Below are 16,552 nucleotides of genomic sequence, written 5' to 3'. Positions count from 1 at the left end.
TAGAGATCATCTAATTCAACTTCCCCATTATATAGATGAAGAAACTGAGGCCAGAGAGATTGAGTAAATTGTCAAAGGTTAAACAGATAATGAGAAGCAAAACTATGAATCAAATCAAGGCCCCACAGATAAAATTAATGATTCTTTTACACAAAGAAGCCAGGTTGTTAGTTTTCCATTTCTTTTGTTAATTATACAATTATTTATATGCCACACCAGTGTTGATACTATCCCCTTAAAGTCAAACTTAACCTCGTCCCAGTATCTTATACATCTTTATCCTAAGAAATACATCCCATGTTTTTCCCTCAATTCTACTTTGGTCAGACCAGTTCTGGAGAATTTTATTTAGTTCCTGAAACCACATTGTAGGAAGGATATTGGCAAACTAGGTGCATCCAGAGTGGGTAACCACAATGGTGAGAGGACTAGAATTCATGTCATACAAGGATCAGGCTATTTAGCCTGGAGAAGAGAAGTCTTGGGAGGATTCCATATTTGAAGCAGATCAAATTTATTCCAGTTATCCCCAGAATTAGGAACAGTGAATGGAAATTGCAGAGAGGCTAATTTTAGCTTGATTTAATGAAAAACTTTGTAAAAATTAGAGTTTTCCAGAAGTGGAGTGCGTTCTTTCCGTTACTGAAAGTCTTGAAGAGGAAATTGGTTGGTCACTTCATAGGAATGTGGTAGAAAAGAGTTCTGTTTACTCATGGGTTGGAACAGCTCATTTTTGGAGTCTTTACCACAATAGAAAATTTTCCAATAAATATTTTTTATATATGGGTCCTTTCTCTATATCTTTGACCTTTGGGGGATACTGTACCTAATATAGGTAACATTGAGTCACAAGGATTGCATGATTTAGTTACTTTTGGGTCTAGCTCCAAATTGCTTTCCAGAATGTTTTGACCAATTCGGACCTCTACCAATAGCATCAGGGCTCCTGTACTCTCAGATATACTCCAACAATTGCAGTTCTCCTTTTTTTTCCTCATCTTTGCCAATCTTATGAGTGTGAGGGTTTTTAAATTTGCATTTCTCTTTTTTCTTCTCTTTTTATCATATACCTTTCTTGAGAAGCAATTGGTGGCTAGAGAGCTGGCCTTGAAGCCAGGAGAACCTAGCCATTGGGAAAGTCCTTGAAAGTCTACCAATTTTCTCAGGTTTTTAAAAGAATAGAAGTCTTACAAAATAATTCTTACAAAATAGTTGCTTTCTAAATCAGTGAAATCACAGATACATTTAAGTATTTGAGCATTTATAAAAGAAGAGCTATCACATGTAAAAAAATAACCTATCACAAGTGTTTACGTATAATGTAACTAGTGTTGATTTCAAAGTGAGAGGATCTGGGTTCAAATGCTGACTTAGCTACTTACTACTTATATCACCTTAAGCAAATGATGTCACTTTTCTGGGATTCAGTTTCCTCAAGTGTAAAATGAGGAGACTGAGCAAAATGATCTCTAAGGTTCCTTCCAGCTCCAATCCTAGTATCCAATGTGCTGTGGTTATAACTTCATCCAGACTATTCAATGATAATAGAAGTGTTGACAGCAAAGCTCAGACCATTATAACTAAAGACAAAATGATAATCATTGATATGCCATATTTACAAACAACAATTTCTCCCTAACCCACCTTTTACTTAATAATGAAATGGGGCAAGATGATGTGAGTACTTGGGTCTTTGACCTCCAGCATTCTTGGCAACTTTCTCCTAATCTCTGAAAGTCTTATGTCTATGTATTTACTAAAGAACAGTGACTTACTCAAAGTTGTGCAGAAATTAGGGGCAAGGATAGCTGATACCTCAGTTTCCTACAAAAAGTTTTCAGGTTCCTGAGAAGTGCTGCTTATTGAAGAGGCAGACTCCATATCTTTATTCTTTTGTTAGAGAATATAGGTATATATATTCCCTAATAGAAGAACCAAGTTACGGTGAAAAGGAAGGATTTTAAACTATACACTATATTCTGGACTAGATCATTTTGACTCCTGCTGTGAAACTGATAAATGTTCTTAGAGCCCTCAGGAAGCCTCCATGGGCAGCTGTGGTTGCTATTTTAAAGCAGAAAAAATTCCAGGAGAAATCATTTGGTGGGGGGAAGGTGTTTTTTTTTTGGTTAAATCTTCATGAAATGGAGGAAAGGGCTATTTTGAGGATCAAATTACATAATAGATGTAGAGGGTTTTTGAAACCTTAAAGCACCATATAAATGTAAGTTATGTTTAAATAATTAAATGATGAGAGAGAGAGACAGAGACAGAGACAGGGAGACAGAGACAGAGACACAGAGAGAGACAGAGACAGAGAGACAGACAGACAGAGACAGAGAAACAGAGAGACAGAGACAGAGAGAGAGACAGAGAGACAGAGACAGAGAGGTGATGAAATAAACCTATGGTTATGTCATCAAACCATATTTCCCCCCAAAGTATAATTGAATTATATTCAAAATCAAATATTATTATGCTGGCTTATAGGATTCTGCTCATCTCCACTGCTTTTTAGCACTTTAATTTGTGGTTTCCCCCACAATTTCCTTTGACTCCAACATTAAAAATTGAAGGGGAAGAGTTGAAGTCAGTCTCTCATGGCAAAAGGAGTCAATTTTCGGTAGCAAATAACAGCAATAACTGATATTTTTATTGTATCTTAAAGCAAATTTGCATATACTATCTTATCTGGTTCTCCCAACAATCCTGTGAGATAAGTACTACAGTTATATTTTTTTACAGATTAGGAAACTGAGTCTTGGAATGTTAGGTGACTTGCTCAGGATCACACAGATAGAAAGTCTCTCATGTAGGATCTGGATCCAAGTCTTCCTGACTCCAAGTCTACTGTTGAAGTCATTATGCCACAATTCTATTAGGAGAAAGAATTATCTGACTACAATCTATTATCTCTGGCCTTCAGCTAGAAATCCATACACAGGAGAGAAGGGAGACATGTGAGTGCCTCATTTTCCAAGCCAGAGGCTCAGTGCTGGGATGAGATAGCTTCCTACCTATTTAAGAAGAAAGGATCTTTGGCCCTGTCTGCAAAAAATGGCATTTTGTAAAACTGTACGCATCCTACAAAGGTTGGGAGTCAATAGTGACTCATTTTCCAAGAATGGAGCCCTTGATATCTTGTGGTCATGTTCACTTCCTAATTTTGTAGATTCAGTTCAGTATTTATATGCTACTGGCACAATCCAAGCAGTCTAACAATCCATTGCTTAAAGGACCATGATGCTTTGCCTTGTCATGACTCCATTTAATGTTCAGAGAAGCTAGACTTGTGGAGCAATTGCACTGATGGTCAAAGTAGCTGCTTCCAGTTTCCCCTCTAAGAAAGTGTCTCTTGTCCCAGTGTGTCATCCTAAACTGGCTTAGTTCCTTGAGATTTGGGCTTGTCCACATTCTATCTATAATTTCTCTTTGAAGCTGGCTTTAGGAAACTCTGGACCTTCCTGATGCCTCCGTTTTATGGCTGAACACACGGGTAATTGAAGCAGGTGACATATTTCAGGGGCAGCATGCAGTGTTCCACAAAGCCATCATTGCAGCTGTCACCTAATTGCCTGATTAACTGGACGATTAATTGACTAATTGGAACCTCGGCATCGCCTGCACTAGAACAAGAAGCTTTTTGTAAAAAGTCTCAAAGCTAGTTCTTGAGAGAATGAAAGAAAGGGAGCAATTTGTAGCATAGCGATTAGAGCAAAGACTGGTTGAGGGGGAGGGGAATGGGACAGAGGGAACTTGCTTAAGAATCCTTCCTTCTGTTCTGGATGGAAAAAATCAGAAATGCAACATGGTGAAGCTGCTGCCAAAATGAAAACGAACAACTTAAGTTAGGTGTTATTGCCATCTCACAGAGGAATTTCTTGGGGGTGTGGTGTCACTGTGGAAGGATGTGAAGGAAGAGTACCAAGGCCAGTAAGGGGATCATCAGAGCACCCCTTGTTCTCCCCGAATAAACACCCCCTTTTTGTTCCCAAGCCTTTGCTACCACAAACACTGCCCCACTTCTCTGTGATGCTGTCAGTGAAAGTGTGTCTGGAGCAGTTGAACACAGCAATCTCATTCAGTCATGCCTGCAGCCAATTAAAATGAAATGGACTTTAAGATTATTTGCACAAAAGGGTACGGGAGGGCAAGAGCAGGGTGTGCTCTCTTCCACTTACACACATTAAAAAGAAGAGGCTTGCTGCCTCTGGAGGACCTTAGGTGAACTGGGAGCTGCCCAGCAGAGCACTCCTCATACCAAAGTCCATTCCTCATACAAAGACCTTCCAGAGAAAATGAGTAGGTTTGACTCAGTGTCTTCTGACACGATTAATCTTGTCCTTAAAGGCAGACAATCCTTGTATAATCCTGGACTTGGAATCAAGAAGACTTGAGTTCAAATTCTTCCTCTGACACTTTTTAGCTGTGTGACCTTAAGACCTCTCAGCATTGTTATGAGGCTTACTTGAGAAAATGGTTAAAGTGCTTTGCAGTGCATACAGTGCTGGGCCTGAGCTCAGGAAGACTCATCTTCCTGAGTTCAAATCTGGCCACAGCCACTTACTAGCTGTGTGACCCTGGACAAGTCACTTACCCCTGTTTGTCTCGGTTTCCTTATCTGTTAAATGATCTGGAGAAGGAAATGGCAAACTGCTCCAGTATCTTTGCAAAGAAAACCCCAAATGGGGTCATGAAGAGCAGGATATGACTGAAAATGTCTGGACAACAGCAAACTTTAAAGAAAGCAGATAGAAATATCAGTTGTTAACTCAATTGAAATAATGTGTTATAAAATGTTTTGCAAACTTTAAAGCATCATATCAAGGTCAATTATTGTTATTTAATTCTATTGACACTGTTGGAACTCAAGATTTGAGGGCCCAGCTCAGCCAAACCTGTGAGGCATGTTCTTTATATAAGTATTAACTAGCAGCTGCAGTAGAGCTGAGATGGCATGGTATAGGGCAGAGGTATCAAATGCACTGCCCATGGTCACCAACCTTCCTGAGTGCAGCCCAAACCAAATTAAAATGTAACTGGAAGATATTTAACAAAATAAATAAAATACAATATAACATAGATAACTTTTAGTTATTTAATTAATTTTTTTAGTTTACAACACTCAGTTCCAAAAATTTTTGAGTTCCAAATTTTCTTCCCCCCCTCCTCACCCCTCTCCACCCCTCCCCTCTTAAGACGGCATGTGATCTGATACAGGTTCTACGTATACCTTCACATTAAACTTATTTCCCCAATAATCAAGTTGTAAAGAAGAATTGTAACCAATGAAATGAATCATGAGAAAGACGAAACAAAACCAAAAATAAAATAAAATAAAATAACATTTAAAAAAAAGAGAGAGAGCAAATAGTTTGCTTCACTCTGCATTCAGACTCTGTAATTCTTTCTCTGGATGTGGATAGCCTTTTCCATCATGAGTCTTTTGGAGCTGTCTTAGAACCTTGCGTTGTTGAGAAGAGCCAAGTCTATCAAAATTAGTCATCACAGAAGCAATGTGTCTGTGGTTGTGAACTATGTTCTCCTGGATCTGCTCCCTTCAATCATCATCAGATCATATAAGTTTCTCCAGGTTCTTATGAAGTTCATCTGCTCCTCATTTCTTATAGCACAGTAGTATTCCATTACATTCATATACCACAATTTGTTTAGCTATTCCCCCAATTGATGGGCATCCCCTTGATTTCTAATTCTTTGCCACCACAAAAGAGCTGCTATAAATATTTTTGTATATAGGGATCCTTTTCCCCCTTTTATGATCTCTTTAGGATATAGCCCTAGAAGTAGTACTGCTGGGTCAAAGGGTAAGCACATTTTTATATCCCTTTGGGCTTAGTTCCAAATTGCTCTCCAGAATGGTTGGATCAGTTCACAACTCCACCAACAATCCAATAGTGTTCCAATTTTCCCACATCTTCTCTGGCATTTATCGTTTTCCTTGTTATCATTTTGACATGTTAGCCAATCTGACAGGAGAGATGTGGTACCTGAGAGTTGTTTTGATTTGCATTTCTTTAATCAATAGTGATTTAGATCATTTTTCATATGACTATAAATATCTTTAATTTCTTCCTCTGAAAACTGCCTGTTCATATCCTTTGACCATTTCTCAATTGGGGAATGACTTGTATTTTTATAAATTTGACTCAGTTCCCTGTATATTTTAGAGATGAGGCCTTTGTCAGAGATACTGGTTGTAAAAATTCTTTCCCAATTTCTGCTTCCCTTCTAATCTTGGTTGCATTGGCTTTGTTTGTACAAAAACTTTAATTTAATGTAATCAAAATTATCCATTTTGCATTTTGTAATGCTATCTCTTGTTTAGTCATAAATTCTTACCTTCTCCATAAGTCAGACAGGTAAACTATTCCCTTCTCTCCCAAATTGCTTATAGTATCAGCCTTTATATCTAAATTGTGAACCCGTTTTGACTTTATTTTGGTATATGGAGTAAGATATTGGTCTATGCCCAATTTCTGCTGTACTGTTTTCCAGTTTTCCCAGTAGTTTTTGTGAAATAGTGAGTTCTTATCCCAGAAGCTGGACTCTTTGGGTTTATCAAAGAATAGATTACTATATTCATTGACTACTGTGTCTTGTATACCTAAGCTATTCCACTGATCCACCACTCTATTTCTTAGCCAGTACCAAGTCATTTTGATGATTGCTGCTTCATAATACAGTTTAATATCTGGTATGGCTAGGCCACCTTCCCTAGCATTTCATAGACAATGTTAGTATGTGGTTTTCTAAATCAACACAGCCTGCAGTGATCCTTATATATGATTTCTTGGCCCCTTTTTATATCTGAGTTTGATTCCACTGATATAGGCGATATAGGGGTGGCTCACAAGTAAGGAAAACCTGGGTTTAAGCCTCCATCTCTAATACATCCTGGCTTTGTGACCCTAGGCAAGTCACTTTACCATAAAATATTCTAGGCAACTCTTTAAGATTATAAATTATAGAGAAAGGGACGACTCACATTTACAGAAAGAGTTTTCTCATCAGGAATTTCCCTGTACTAATCAAGTCACAGCAAGTCCAGGTTAAAAAGTAGTAGTAATTGTATAATACTAGGTAATGCAGTGTCTAGAGTTCTGGGCCTGGAGTGAGGAAGACCTGAGTTCAAATCCAGCCTTAGACACTTAATAGCTGTGTGAACCTAGGCAGGTCACTTCACCCCTCAGTGCCTCAGTTTCCCCAACTGTAAGTTGGATATTATAATAGCACCTACCTATTAGAGTTGTTGTGAGGATCAAATATATATATATATGTATATATGTGTGTGTATATATATACATATATACATATATGTATGTATACATGTATGTGTATATAGAGAGAGACAGATGTAGGTATAGTTTAAAGATGGCCTTTATTTTTTTAAAAGTCTTTAGGACTACAAATTACGAAGGAAGCAGATCACTACAGTAAAAACCTATTAGACAGATACTTAATATTTACATATGAAAACTCACAAGAATCGCAGTTATAATGCTCTTCTTTATAAGGCTATTATACTTCAGCTTCAAATTATATTATACTTCATTTCCTCAAGGTGTGCTTTTAATTTTAAATACCAAATTCTTGGCTCTTAATGGCACATGCTAAGATAGGGTATATTTCACTGATGTCTTGGTAATACTGTTTCCAGCTCAAATGAGATATATTTGTTAAAAAAAATGTTTGGCACAGTACCTGGTACTGGTGCTTAATAAATGCTTGTTTCCTTCCTAAACCTTAAAACAGGGGTGGGGAACCTGCAGCCGTGAGGCCACACATGGCCATCTAGGCCCTCAAGTGCAGCCCTTTGACTGAATCCAAACTGCACCGAACAAATCCCCTTAATAAAAGGATTTGTTCTGAAAAACTTGGACTCAATCAAAAGGCCACACCCAAGGACCTAGAAGGCCACACGTGACCTTGAGGCCACAGGTTCCCCACCCCTCCCCTAAAACATACAAAACCTAAATGCTTCACACGAAAAAGTGTGAGTGTTGGCCACATTTAGACTTGAATGCTGAACACATTATTCCTCAGAGCCATGTGAGGTCCTGGCAACCTTCTTGAATAAGTTTTGTTGGCCTTAAGAGAACCTGAGGTACTAATGTTTGGACTTCATCCTTTCCAATGGGCTTCCTGGAACTACCTGACAATTCTTGGAAGCGTTAATGAAGAGTGGCTGCCAGGGAACAGCTTCTTGCCCATGTCGTCAACACCTAAGGAAAGAAGCATCTCAGGGCAAGCTCAATTTCTTCAGGCCAAAACATTTCCAGTGAGAAAGAAAATGAAGAGCTTTCTGCAGTGATTAAATCACAGTTTGCTCTTTGACGGGGGTTGGAGGAGGGCAGATTACATCAATAAATACAAACCTCAGATTCTCAGCCTAGCCAGGGGTGGGGAACCTGAGGCCTCGAGGTCACACATGGCCCTCTAGGTCTTCAGGTGCAGCTGAGGACTGAATCCGGTCAAAGGGCATGTGGCCCCGAGGCAGCAGGTTCCACACCCCTGACTAGACTTTCTTCCCCCACTCGGTTAACAACTGTAGGAGGCAGAAGGCCAGGCAACTAATGGCCAAAATACAGTCTTTAGAGCCCAGCCCCAGCTGCAGGAAGCCAAATCTATAGGGAAACCAAGCCTCCAGTCACGGCTGTCCCAAGTGCATCTTCACTAGCCTCTTCCATCTGGTCCTGGAAACCAGGAAGTGATATAAAGAACTTAGAAGAAGAGGCATTTGTTAGCTTTGCTTCCCTGGCTTAGCTCAAAGCAACCACTTTTCTGTTCAGTCTCAAGACACAATCCCCACTTTTTTCTTCCTTTGGCCATTTTGTGGTTTGCAAATAAAGCATACGTAGACAGTACTCAGTCTGCATCTGTGAGTCTACTAGTCATCAATGCCTTACCGCACCTGGGGCAATCTCTGAAACTTAGAAACTCAGTTCTTTAGGTCTGCCTTAGAGGGATATTGAGTAGCCTGAGGGAGCTTTCACATTCAGTGATCAATAATTTCCAGTGGGAAGGGGATAAATATACAGGGCAGAAATCCTGGAGTGGGGCAAGCTGTCTTCACCCCTGATTTCATAGGATCATCGGTCTAAAGTGGAAAGGAACTCAGAGGCCATCGAGTCCAAACCCCTCATTTTATAGATGGGTGACATCTTTAGAGTCCTAGGTGATGATGGTAGAAAACTTTACCAGCCTGTGTGCCTTAGGAAGGCCCCTCTGCAAAATGCAGATATTCACAGGAGGCACAGACAACATCAAAAGGGGGTGACTGCTATTGACTGCATCTTAAATGTGGTTCACAAACCACTGCAAAATTCTGTGTGATGAACAATTTAAAAAGAAGTGGCCATATCTATTTGTGCAACCGTAAATATGTATCCGTGGGGAAGGGAAGCAAGATACAGTAGATGCCGGGTTTTAAAAGACTTGGTCTTACACATACAGATCTTTAATTAAACATACTCATAAAACTATAATGAACCATTCATTTAATTAAATGGGGTGAGTCATTTCATTAATTTTTAGCAAACTGCAAGCAGCCGTTCTATCCTTCTTTCCTAGTTGGAATGCAAAGGGATGAGAACAATTTAAATAAAATTATTTTCTACCATACAGATTTTTGGAGGGTGGGGGGTTGTTCCTTAAATTCAGATTCTTCTTCATTCTAATTAAAACCAAGCCTCAAAGTCACCCCCAAGTTTATATTGTTGTTTGTTTCCTCCTCAAGCTGCCCCACACCAGGATGCAATGGTTCAGGGCACATCCGTGGGAAGTATTCGAGGCACAGAAGGTAAGACACCTTTGCTGGGAAGTGAAAGATTTGCAGAGAGGAGGGAAAAGGCCAGATGGTTCTCTTCTGGGTGTGCCTTTTCTTCCCTGCTGGCTCAGGAAGGAAATATATCTGTAATTGGGTTTGAGAATTAACTAAACTGTTTTAGGCTCTTAAGGTATGTCCCTCCATGTACTTGCTTCAAGATGAATTCGATGGTTTAAAAAAAATCCAGCCCTCAATAGTATCTACACTGGAAGTGGCATGGAGAGCTTTGCAGTTCCTGGTATCTGAGGCTGATCAATGTTGCACAAATTTAAATAGGCCATAGAAGGCTACAGACATGATTTTATAAAAAAAAAACATAGGATTTTGAGCAGGAAGGAAAGAACCTTAGAGATCATCTGGTCCTCACTTTACAGATGAGGAAGGTCACTCAGCTAACAAGAGCAGAGCCCAGGATTCAAACCCAGATCTTTCAACTACCAATCCAGGGCTCTTTCCACAACACTGCCCTGGAGAGAAGACACAGAGTCCCTCCAAGTTCTTGTGCTCTGGCTTGCCAATGTCTTTCTTAAAATGTGACACCCAGCACTAGAGGCAGTAATGCTATGTGATTTGACAGAGGAACAACCCCCATCTTCAGTATACCCTCCACCCACCCACCATGGGATCCCCAGGATCCCCCATTTCCAGTATAACCTCCACTCACCCACCATGAGGAGAGAACAGGGCCTTCAGATTCCTGACCTTCCACAAACAAGGACCAGGCTGCTCCAGAGAGGATGTAATGCTTCTGCCCGCTGAGGAGGATATTTAATCATCTGCTTGCTCTAGGAATAGGTCCTAGACTGCTCCTGAAGGAGGTTATGTTTCTATAGACCTCATTTCTGCTGAAAAGAGAGGGCCCCAAGGGAGCCCCAGGGAACTGTAGTGAAAAGATCTAGTTTTCTCGTGACTGATGATACTGTCCAAGGAGACTGTACTCCACCATCCTGGGAACTCCCAAGCACAAGCTGGTCCATAAAACAAGCACTGCCCAGAAAGAATGTGGTCCTTAGGGCATTGCATCCCTGCCCGTTGTCTCTTGGGAGCCACGGGCACAGAGAGAGCCCATTCCTACCACTTTTCTTCACTGACCTTCAATATCACCCTTTTGCTCTCTGCAGACGCCCACCTATCCTCCCCCTCTCCCAACACCAATAGGGGCAAGAGATAGTAGAGAACCACAATACACAAGGCATGGGAACCAAAGCCTCCAGATCACCAAGGGAAAACTTTCACATCTGAAAAGAGGACTGCCCTCCCACCATTGTTAGCACCTGGGGAAAGCCTCAGCTGCTTGCCCTACTCCCATTGTAGTGCTCAGTCTGACCAGGTGAGAGTTTGTAGGATTACAGCTTCTCTTTTTCTGAACATTATGCTTCTGTTAATGATGCCCAAGAGTATACTAGCTTAAAAATACTAAATAAGATTATTAACTCACATTGCACTTTTAGACTACCAAAATCCCCAGGTCTTCTTCACATTAACTTTTTCTAGCTATATCTTTTCTCTCCTGCACTTGAACAATTGATTTTTTTTTAAATCTGGGAACAGGACTTAACATTTATCTCTATTAGATTTTACCTTATTAACTTTGGCCCTTTGTTCTATCCTGTTGAGATCTTTCTGGACCCTACCTCTGCCAAGCAGTATCTGTTTCTCTTAGTTTCATGTAATTGGCAAATATAATGACTATCATCTATGCCATTATCAAAATCGCTCACAAAAATTTAGAACAGAATAGGGCCAGTGACAGATCGCTAGAGCATCCACCAGAGATGCCCCCTCTAGACTTACATTAATCTAGTAAATACAATTCTCTGGATCCAGTCATTCAACTAGGACCAAATCCTCCTAACTTTATCATCATCCAGTCCACAATTCTCCATCTTTACCAAGAGGATATTGTATGAGAGACTGTGGCAAATGCCTTTCTGGAATTCAAGTACATTATGTCTATAGCATCCTAGTGACAGTCTAGTGACCCTGCCAAAAGGGAAAGGAAGTAGATGTGGTATAACTGTATCTTAATGAATTCATACTGGTGCTTAGTGATCGCCTTTTCCTAAGGGCCCACGAAGCATCCAATTAATCACTATTCTAGAATTTTGCCAAGTGTCATCATTGGATTCATTGGCCTGTAGTTTGAAGGACTCCACTTTGGTTTCCATTGGGGAGGCAGTGTGGCCCATTAAAAGGAGGCCTGGACTTAGAATCAGGAGGATTCCATGTTCATGTCCTACTTCGGACACTAGCTGTATGAAAATGGGCAAGTCACTTAAATTCTCTGAGCCTCAGTGTTCTAATGTGTATGTGTAACAGGGTGGCATTCATACATGGCTGTTCTGAGGCTCAAGTGGGTTCAGGTACAGCTCTACAAACCAATGTCCATTATCAGTAATATTACATTTTGGGGGAACATCTGCCCTTTTGCAACATTAACTGCACTGCAGTGCCATGGCACCTCTCCCATTTTCTGTATTTTTATTTTTTTATTTTTAAAATTTATTTATTTAACATATTTAGTTTTCAGCATTGATTTTCACAAGAGTTTGAATTACAAAAAAAATATGGAACACTTCACGAATTTGCGTGTTATCCTTGTGCAGGGGCCATGCTAATCTTCTCTGTATTGTTCCAATTTTAGTGTATGTGCTGCCGAAGCAAGCACCATTTTCTGTATTTTTGAGAAGTGTAGGCGGGGTTGAATTTTCTCTCCACAATTTAGAATGAGGCTCACGTTGTGATGATTTTTCAGATGATCATTACATCATTCATTCATTCATTTATTCATTCTTCATTCAACAAGCATTTATTAAGTAACAAATATGTGCCAGGTACTAGGAATAAGATAAAAATGAAAAACTGCTGCCATCAAAGAGATTAAATTCTAATAATCATTTTTGTGAAGTTTATCATTAAAGTCACAAAGTTAAGAAGAGTACAAACAATGGACACGACATATTAGCCAGCATTTGTATAGCACTTTTAGGTTAACAAAATACTTGGCAAGTATTATCCTCACAACAACCCTAAAAAGTAGGTAGCATTATTACTCCCTTTTTATGGATGAAGAAACTGAGGCAGACAGAGGTTAAGTGACTTGCCCAGTGTTGAACAACTGGAGGAGAGAAGGGAAGGAAAGGGAAGTAGGAAGAATAAAAAGAGAGAAGTTTGTGTTAACTGGTATTCCTGACAATCATCCCAACCTAACCTAAGAATAGAATAAGGAAACGGTTTTGTAACGTCATAAGATATTAGGGATGAGATTCAGGAAAGGGTTGTTCTGATTGTGAGAATGTTCAAACTCTAGAAAGAGTGGTTGAAGGGGATCATCCAACCAGTCCTCTTCCCTTAACCTTGGAGGTATTAAAAACAAAACAAATTCTCATCTGCGTGATTTGGCTGTTACGACCTGGGCAGGGAAATGGATGTGTTGACCTCCCTAGGTCCCATCCGTCTGTAGACTTCCTTGTGCTTCATGCTGAACTGAGTCCTTTCTTCCTTCCAGTTTACAAAGCTGTCCTCTAGCGAAGAAAAGAAAGCTTCAGGACACGGAGGCGGAGCACCTGGTGTCTAAGAGGAAATCTCATCCTCTGAAGCTGGCTCTTGATGAAGGCTACAATGTAGATAGTGATGGCAGTGAGGAGACAGAGGTGAAGGAGGATTCTGTCTCGGATGAATCGGAAGGAACTTTGGAAGAGGAAGAGCCCGAACCCATAGAACAGGAGGAGATTCATAGCCCGGAGCCAGCTGAAGGTGCTTTGTCAACTCTGATTAGAAAGTTTGCTTTTTCACATTTTGAACAAAGGGCATTTAGTGTAGCTGCATAAGAATTAGAGTCCCTGTGAGTCCTGGTTTGGGGTGGGGAGGGGGTGGGGGAGTGGAGGGGGGAGGAGAGGATGTCAAGGGAGACCCATATTTGAGGGGGGATGGACACTAGTTTGGCTCAGCCTCCCCAAATCAAGAGCACACACAGCCCCTCTGAAAACAAGTGGTTTCTTGTCCTCAGGAATGCTGGGAGGCTCCCCCAGAAAGGGCCAAATAATTGACGTGGGACAGACACCTGCAATAGTGTGTGCCTTTCAGGGTTGCCTGAGCCTCCCCCTTGTAAATGCCCTACTGGCCTGAGCTCAGCATTAAGAAAAAATGATGTGAAAAACGACATTACAAAACATAAATTACAGAGGTAACTTAACCAGCAAAAGATTCACAGCAAGTCCCTTTTTTAAAAATGTACTCCCCTAATGCATTTAAAATGAATCAATTTACAAACATTTGATTTAGCCACGACAGGGTAAAGCACATTTTTAATATCTTATTATGAGAAAGAATTATTCTAACATGGCAATGCTGGTTTCATTTTTTAACATGGGTTTATATGAGCCCTGACCTAAAAGAAATGAGCCTGGATTTCAAGGAAATCAGATAAAAGAGACACTTTCCTGTATTCTTTTACGTCTCTGAGTCAAGAGTGCAGAAATAAGAAATGTCTTTGCAGCAGGAGAAAATTTGGGAGGTTAGGGGGAAGAAGAGAATGCTATTTGAAGGTGGTAGGGAAGGAGCAGGGTGGAAATTTTATAATGAAATAGCATTTAGGCGCCTGGTTGTTTCTGAAAACTCTGCAGGCTTTTCTGTTAGTTTGCATAATTACCATTTAGTCATTCAACATTCAATAAATGTGCATTAAACGCTAAGTATATTCAGAGGCCCTGTGCTGAGAGTGGCTGCTGGGGAGTGAAGAGATGCAAAGATTAATACTATTAGCTTTGGTGCTTTGATGGAATTGAGATTTTACTAGTAGTAAAGACCCTCACCACTACTACAGAACATAGTCCTACCAAGCATCTCTCTGCATATTTCTTATCTGGGTCTTTCATGAATTCTCCAGAGGGTCTATTTGGTGCTACAGAACTTTCCTTACCAATATAATAACTTTGTCTTCTGTCTTTCATTCTCACAATATGTCCCACCCACCTCCTTTTCTAGTCATAGGTGTCTACCATATTTTTTAAAATGGTTTTTTTTCTGTTCCTTAACTCATAATTTGATTGTGTTAGGGAGCTCTGGTGAGGAACTTTTATTTTTATCAAAGCTGGGGCACCTTCTCTACGATCTATAGTTTTACTTAGAGTTGCCAGGGGTCTCAGAGGCAAGACTTGAACCCAGGTCTTCCTGATTTAGAAGCCATTAACACAAACTGCCTCTCTTCTCTATAAATAAGACAGGGGTCTGGAATTCAGGGTCTAGTCAGGGGAAGATAATGCAAGTGTAACCAATAAATAAATGCAAATTAAAACAAGAAGAGTACAAAGTGCTAACCATCTGTCTGTGGTACTTTTGCTACTATCACATCAAGTGACTTAACAACTTATAACTGGGAAGGAAGGGGATGTATTCATATCTACAGTCTCTTCTTTGTACAGGAAGGAGCCCTACCAAGTCTCACTACAGACCCAATGCATCCAGCGGTCCAACTGGCCCCTCCAAGGCCAATTACAGCAGCTATCAGGAAATCATTGCCACTTCTCTCTTAAACTTGGGCCAAATTGCAGAAGAAACCCTGGCTATTGAGGGCCAGCTTCCTGAGAGCCAAGGGCAAACTGCGAAGCCCGGAGCCAACATCGTCCACCTGGTTCAGGAGGGGGCCGGTGAGGGAGTATCCGGGGAAGAGGGAGACAAGGAAATCTTCATCCAGACAGAAGATGCTGAGGAGGTCATTGAGGTCACAGGCGAGAGGGGAGGAGAGCTGTGTCTGGAGCCCCGAGAAGGCCTGGCTAGTCAGGACTCCCGCAAAGCCCAGACTGGGGCACAGGCCACCGAAGAGGAAGAAGATGATGAGGAAGAGGATGAGGATGACGAGGATGAGGACGAGGATGAGGAGGAGGAGGAAGAAGAGGAGGAAGAGGAGGAGGAGGAGGAAGAGAAGCCCCCTGAAGTGGTCTGCGAAGAAGTCCCCCATGCCTCCCAGGATCCCCCAAAGTCTCACTGCCCCAGCCAGCTCAGCCCTCAGCCTGAATACTCTGTCATCGTCGAAGTGCGCTCCGACGGGGACAAGGACGACGATGCACACTCCCAGAAATCCGCGGTGACCGACGAGTCAGACATGTACGACATGATGACCCGGGGGAACCTGGGTCTCCTGGAGCAGGCCATCGCGCTAAAGGCGGAACAAGTGAGGGTAGTTCGGGAGCCCGGCCGGCTGCCTGCAGAAGCCGGGAAACCACTCCCAGCCGACGGAAAGCAAAACCGGCCCCTGGACACAGTCCGGAAAAATTACTACAGCAAAGGTAAGGTTGGTCATGCCCCACTGGGTTCCTCCCGCCTCTGGCAGCCTATTACAGACCCACCCTGAAGCCTGCCTCTGCTGGCCAGCTGGCCTTGATCCAGGCCCCTGCCAAAGGGGCAACCACCCCCACCCCCCACCCCTGCCCCACTCCTATGAATCAATCAACAAATATTCATTAAGCCCCTACTATGTGCTAAGTATGCCTCTTGCCCACCTTCACTTCCTATGCTTCCCGTTTCAGTCACCTCCCGAAGAGTTTCCCATGGCACCATGCCCCCAGACACCGCTGTTGCTGCCAGGATTCCCGCTCCCTCCTCTTCCCTATCCTCACCACCACCACCCCCCACTCGTCACGGTTGACTAAGCCCCTTCTCCCCACCCTCCTTCCTTGCTTTCCATGGCTGTTCCTACATGGGTCC

The 16,552-nt window shown here is 41.5% G+C and overlaps 1 protein-coding gene and 1 non-coding gene across 2 annotated transcripts in view; one reads left to right on the top strand and one right to left on the bottom strand.

The window, feature by feature from the left end:
• MYT1 (myelin transcription factor 1) overlaps nucleotides 1-16,552 on the top strand; it is a 194,660-nt gene that overhangs the window by 105,828 nt on the left and 72,280 nt on the right. The window contains exons 5-6 of the mRNA XM_036750731.1: nucleotides 13,356-13,603; nucleotides 15,271-16,134. Coding sequence (XP_036606626.1) covers nucleotides 13,356-13,603; nucleotides 15,271-16,134 — 1,112 coding nt within the window. The remainder of the gene's footprint in view (nucleotides 1-13,355; nucleotides 13,604-15,270; nucleotides 16,135-16,552) is intronic.
• LOC118845236 lies at nucleotides 12,409-12,515 on the bottom strand. The gene has a single exon (XR_005010094.1). It is a non-coding gene; the product is annotated as a U6 spliceosomal RNA (small nuclear RNA).

The sequence above is a fragment of the Trichosurus vulpecula genome, chromosome 3, assembly GCF_011100635.1.
Source record: "Trichosurus vulpecula isolate mTriVul1 chromosome 3, mTriVul1.pri, whole genome shotgun sequence".
NCBI classification, from domain to species: domain Eukaryota; kingdom Metazoa; phylum Chordata; class Mammalia; order Diprotodontia; family Phalangeridae; genus Trichosurus; species Trichosurus vulpecula.
Note: the sequence above shows the minus strand (reverse complement) of the source record. Positions and strands in the feature narration are given on the sequence as shown.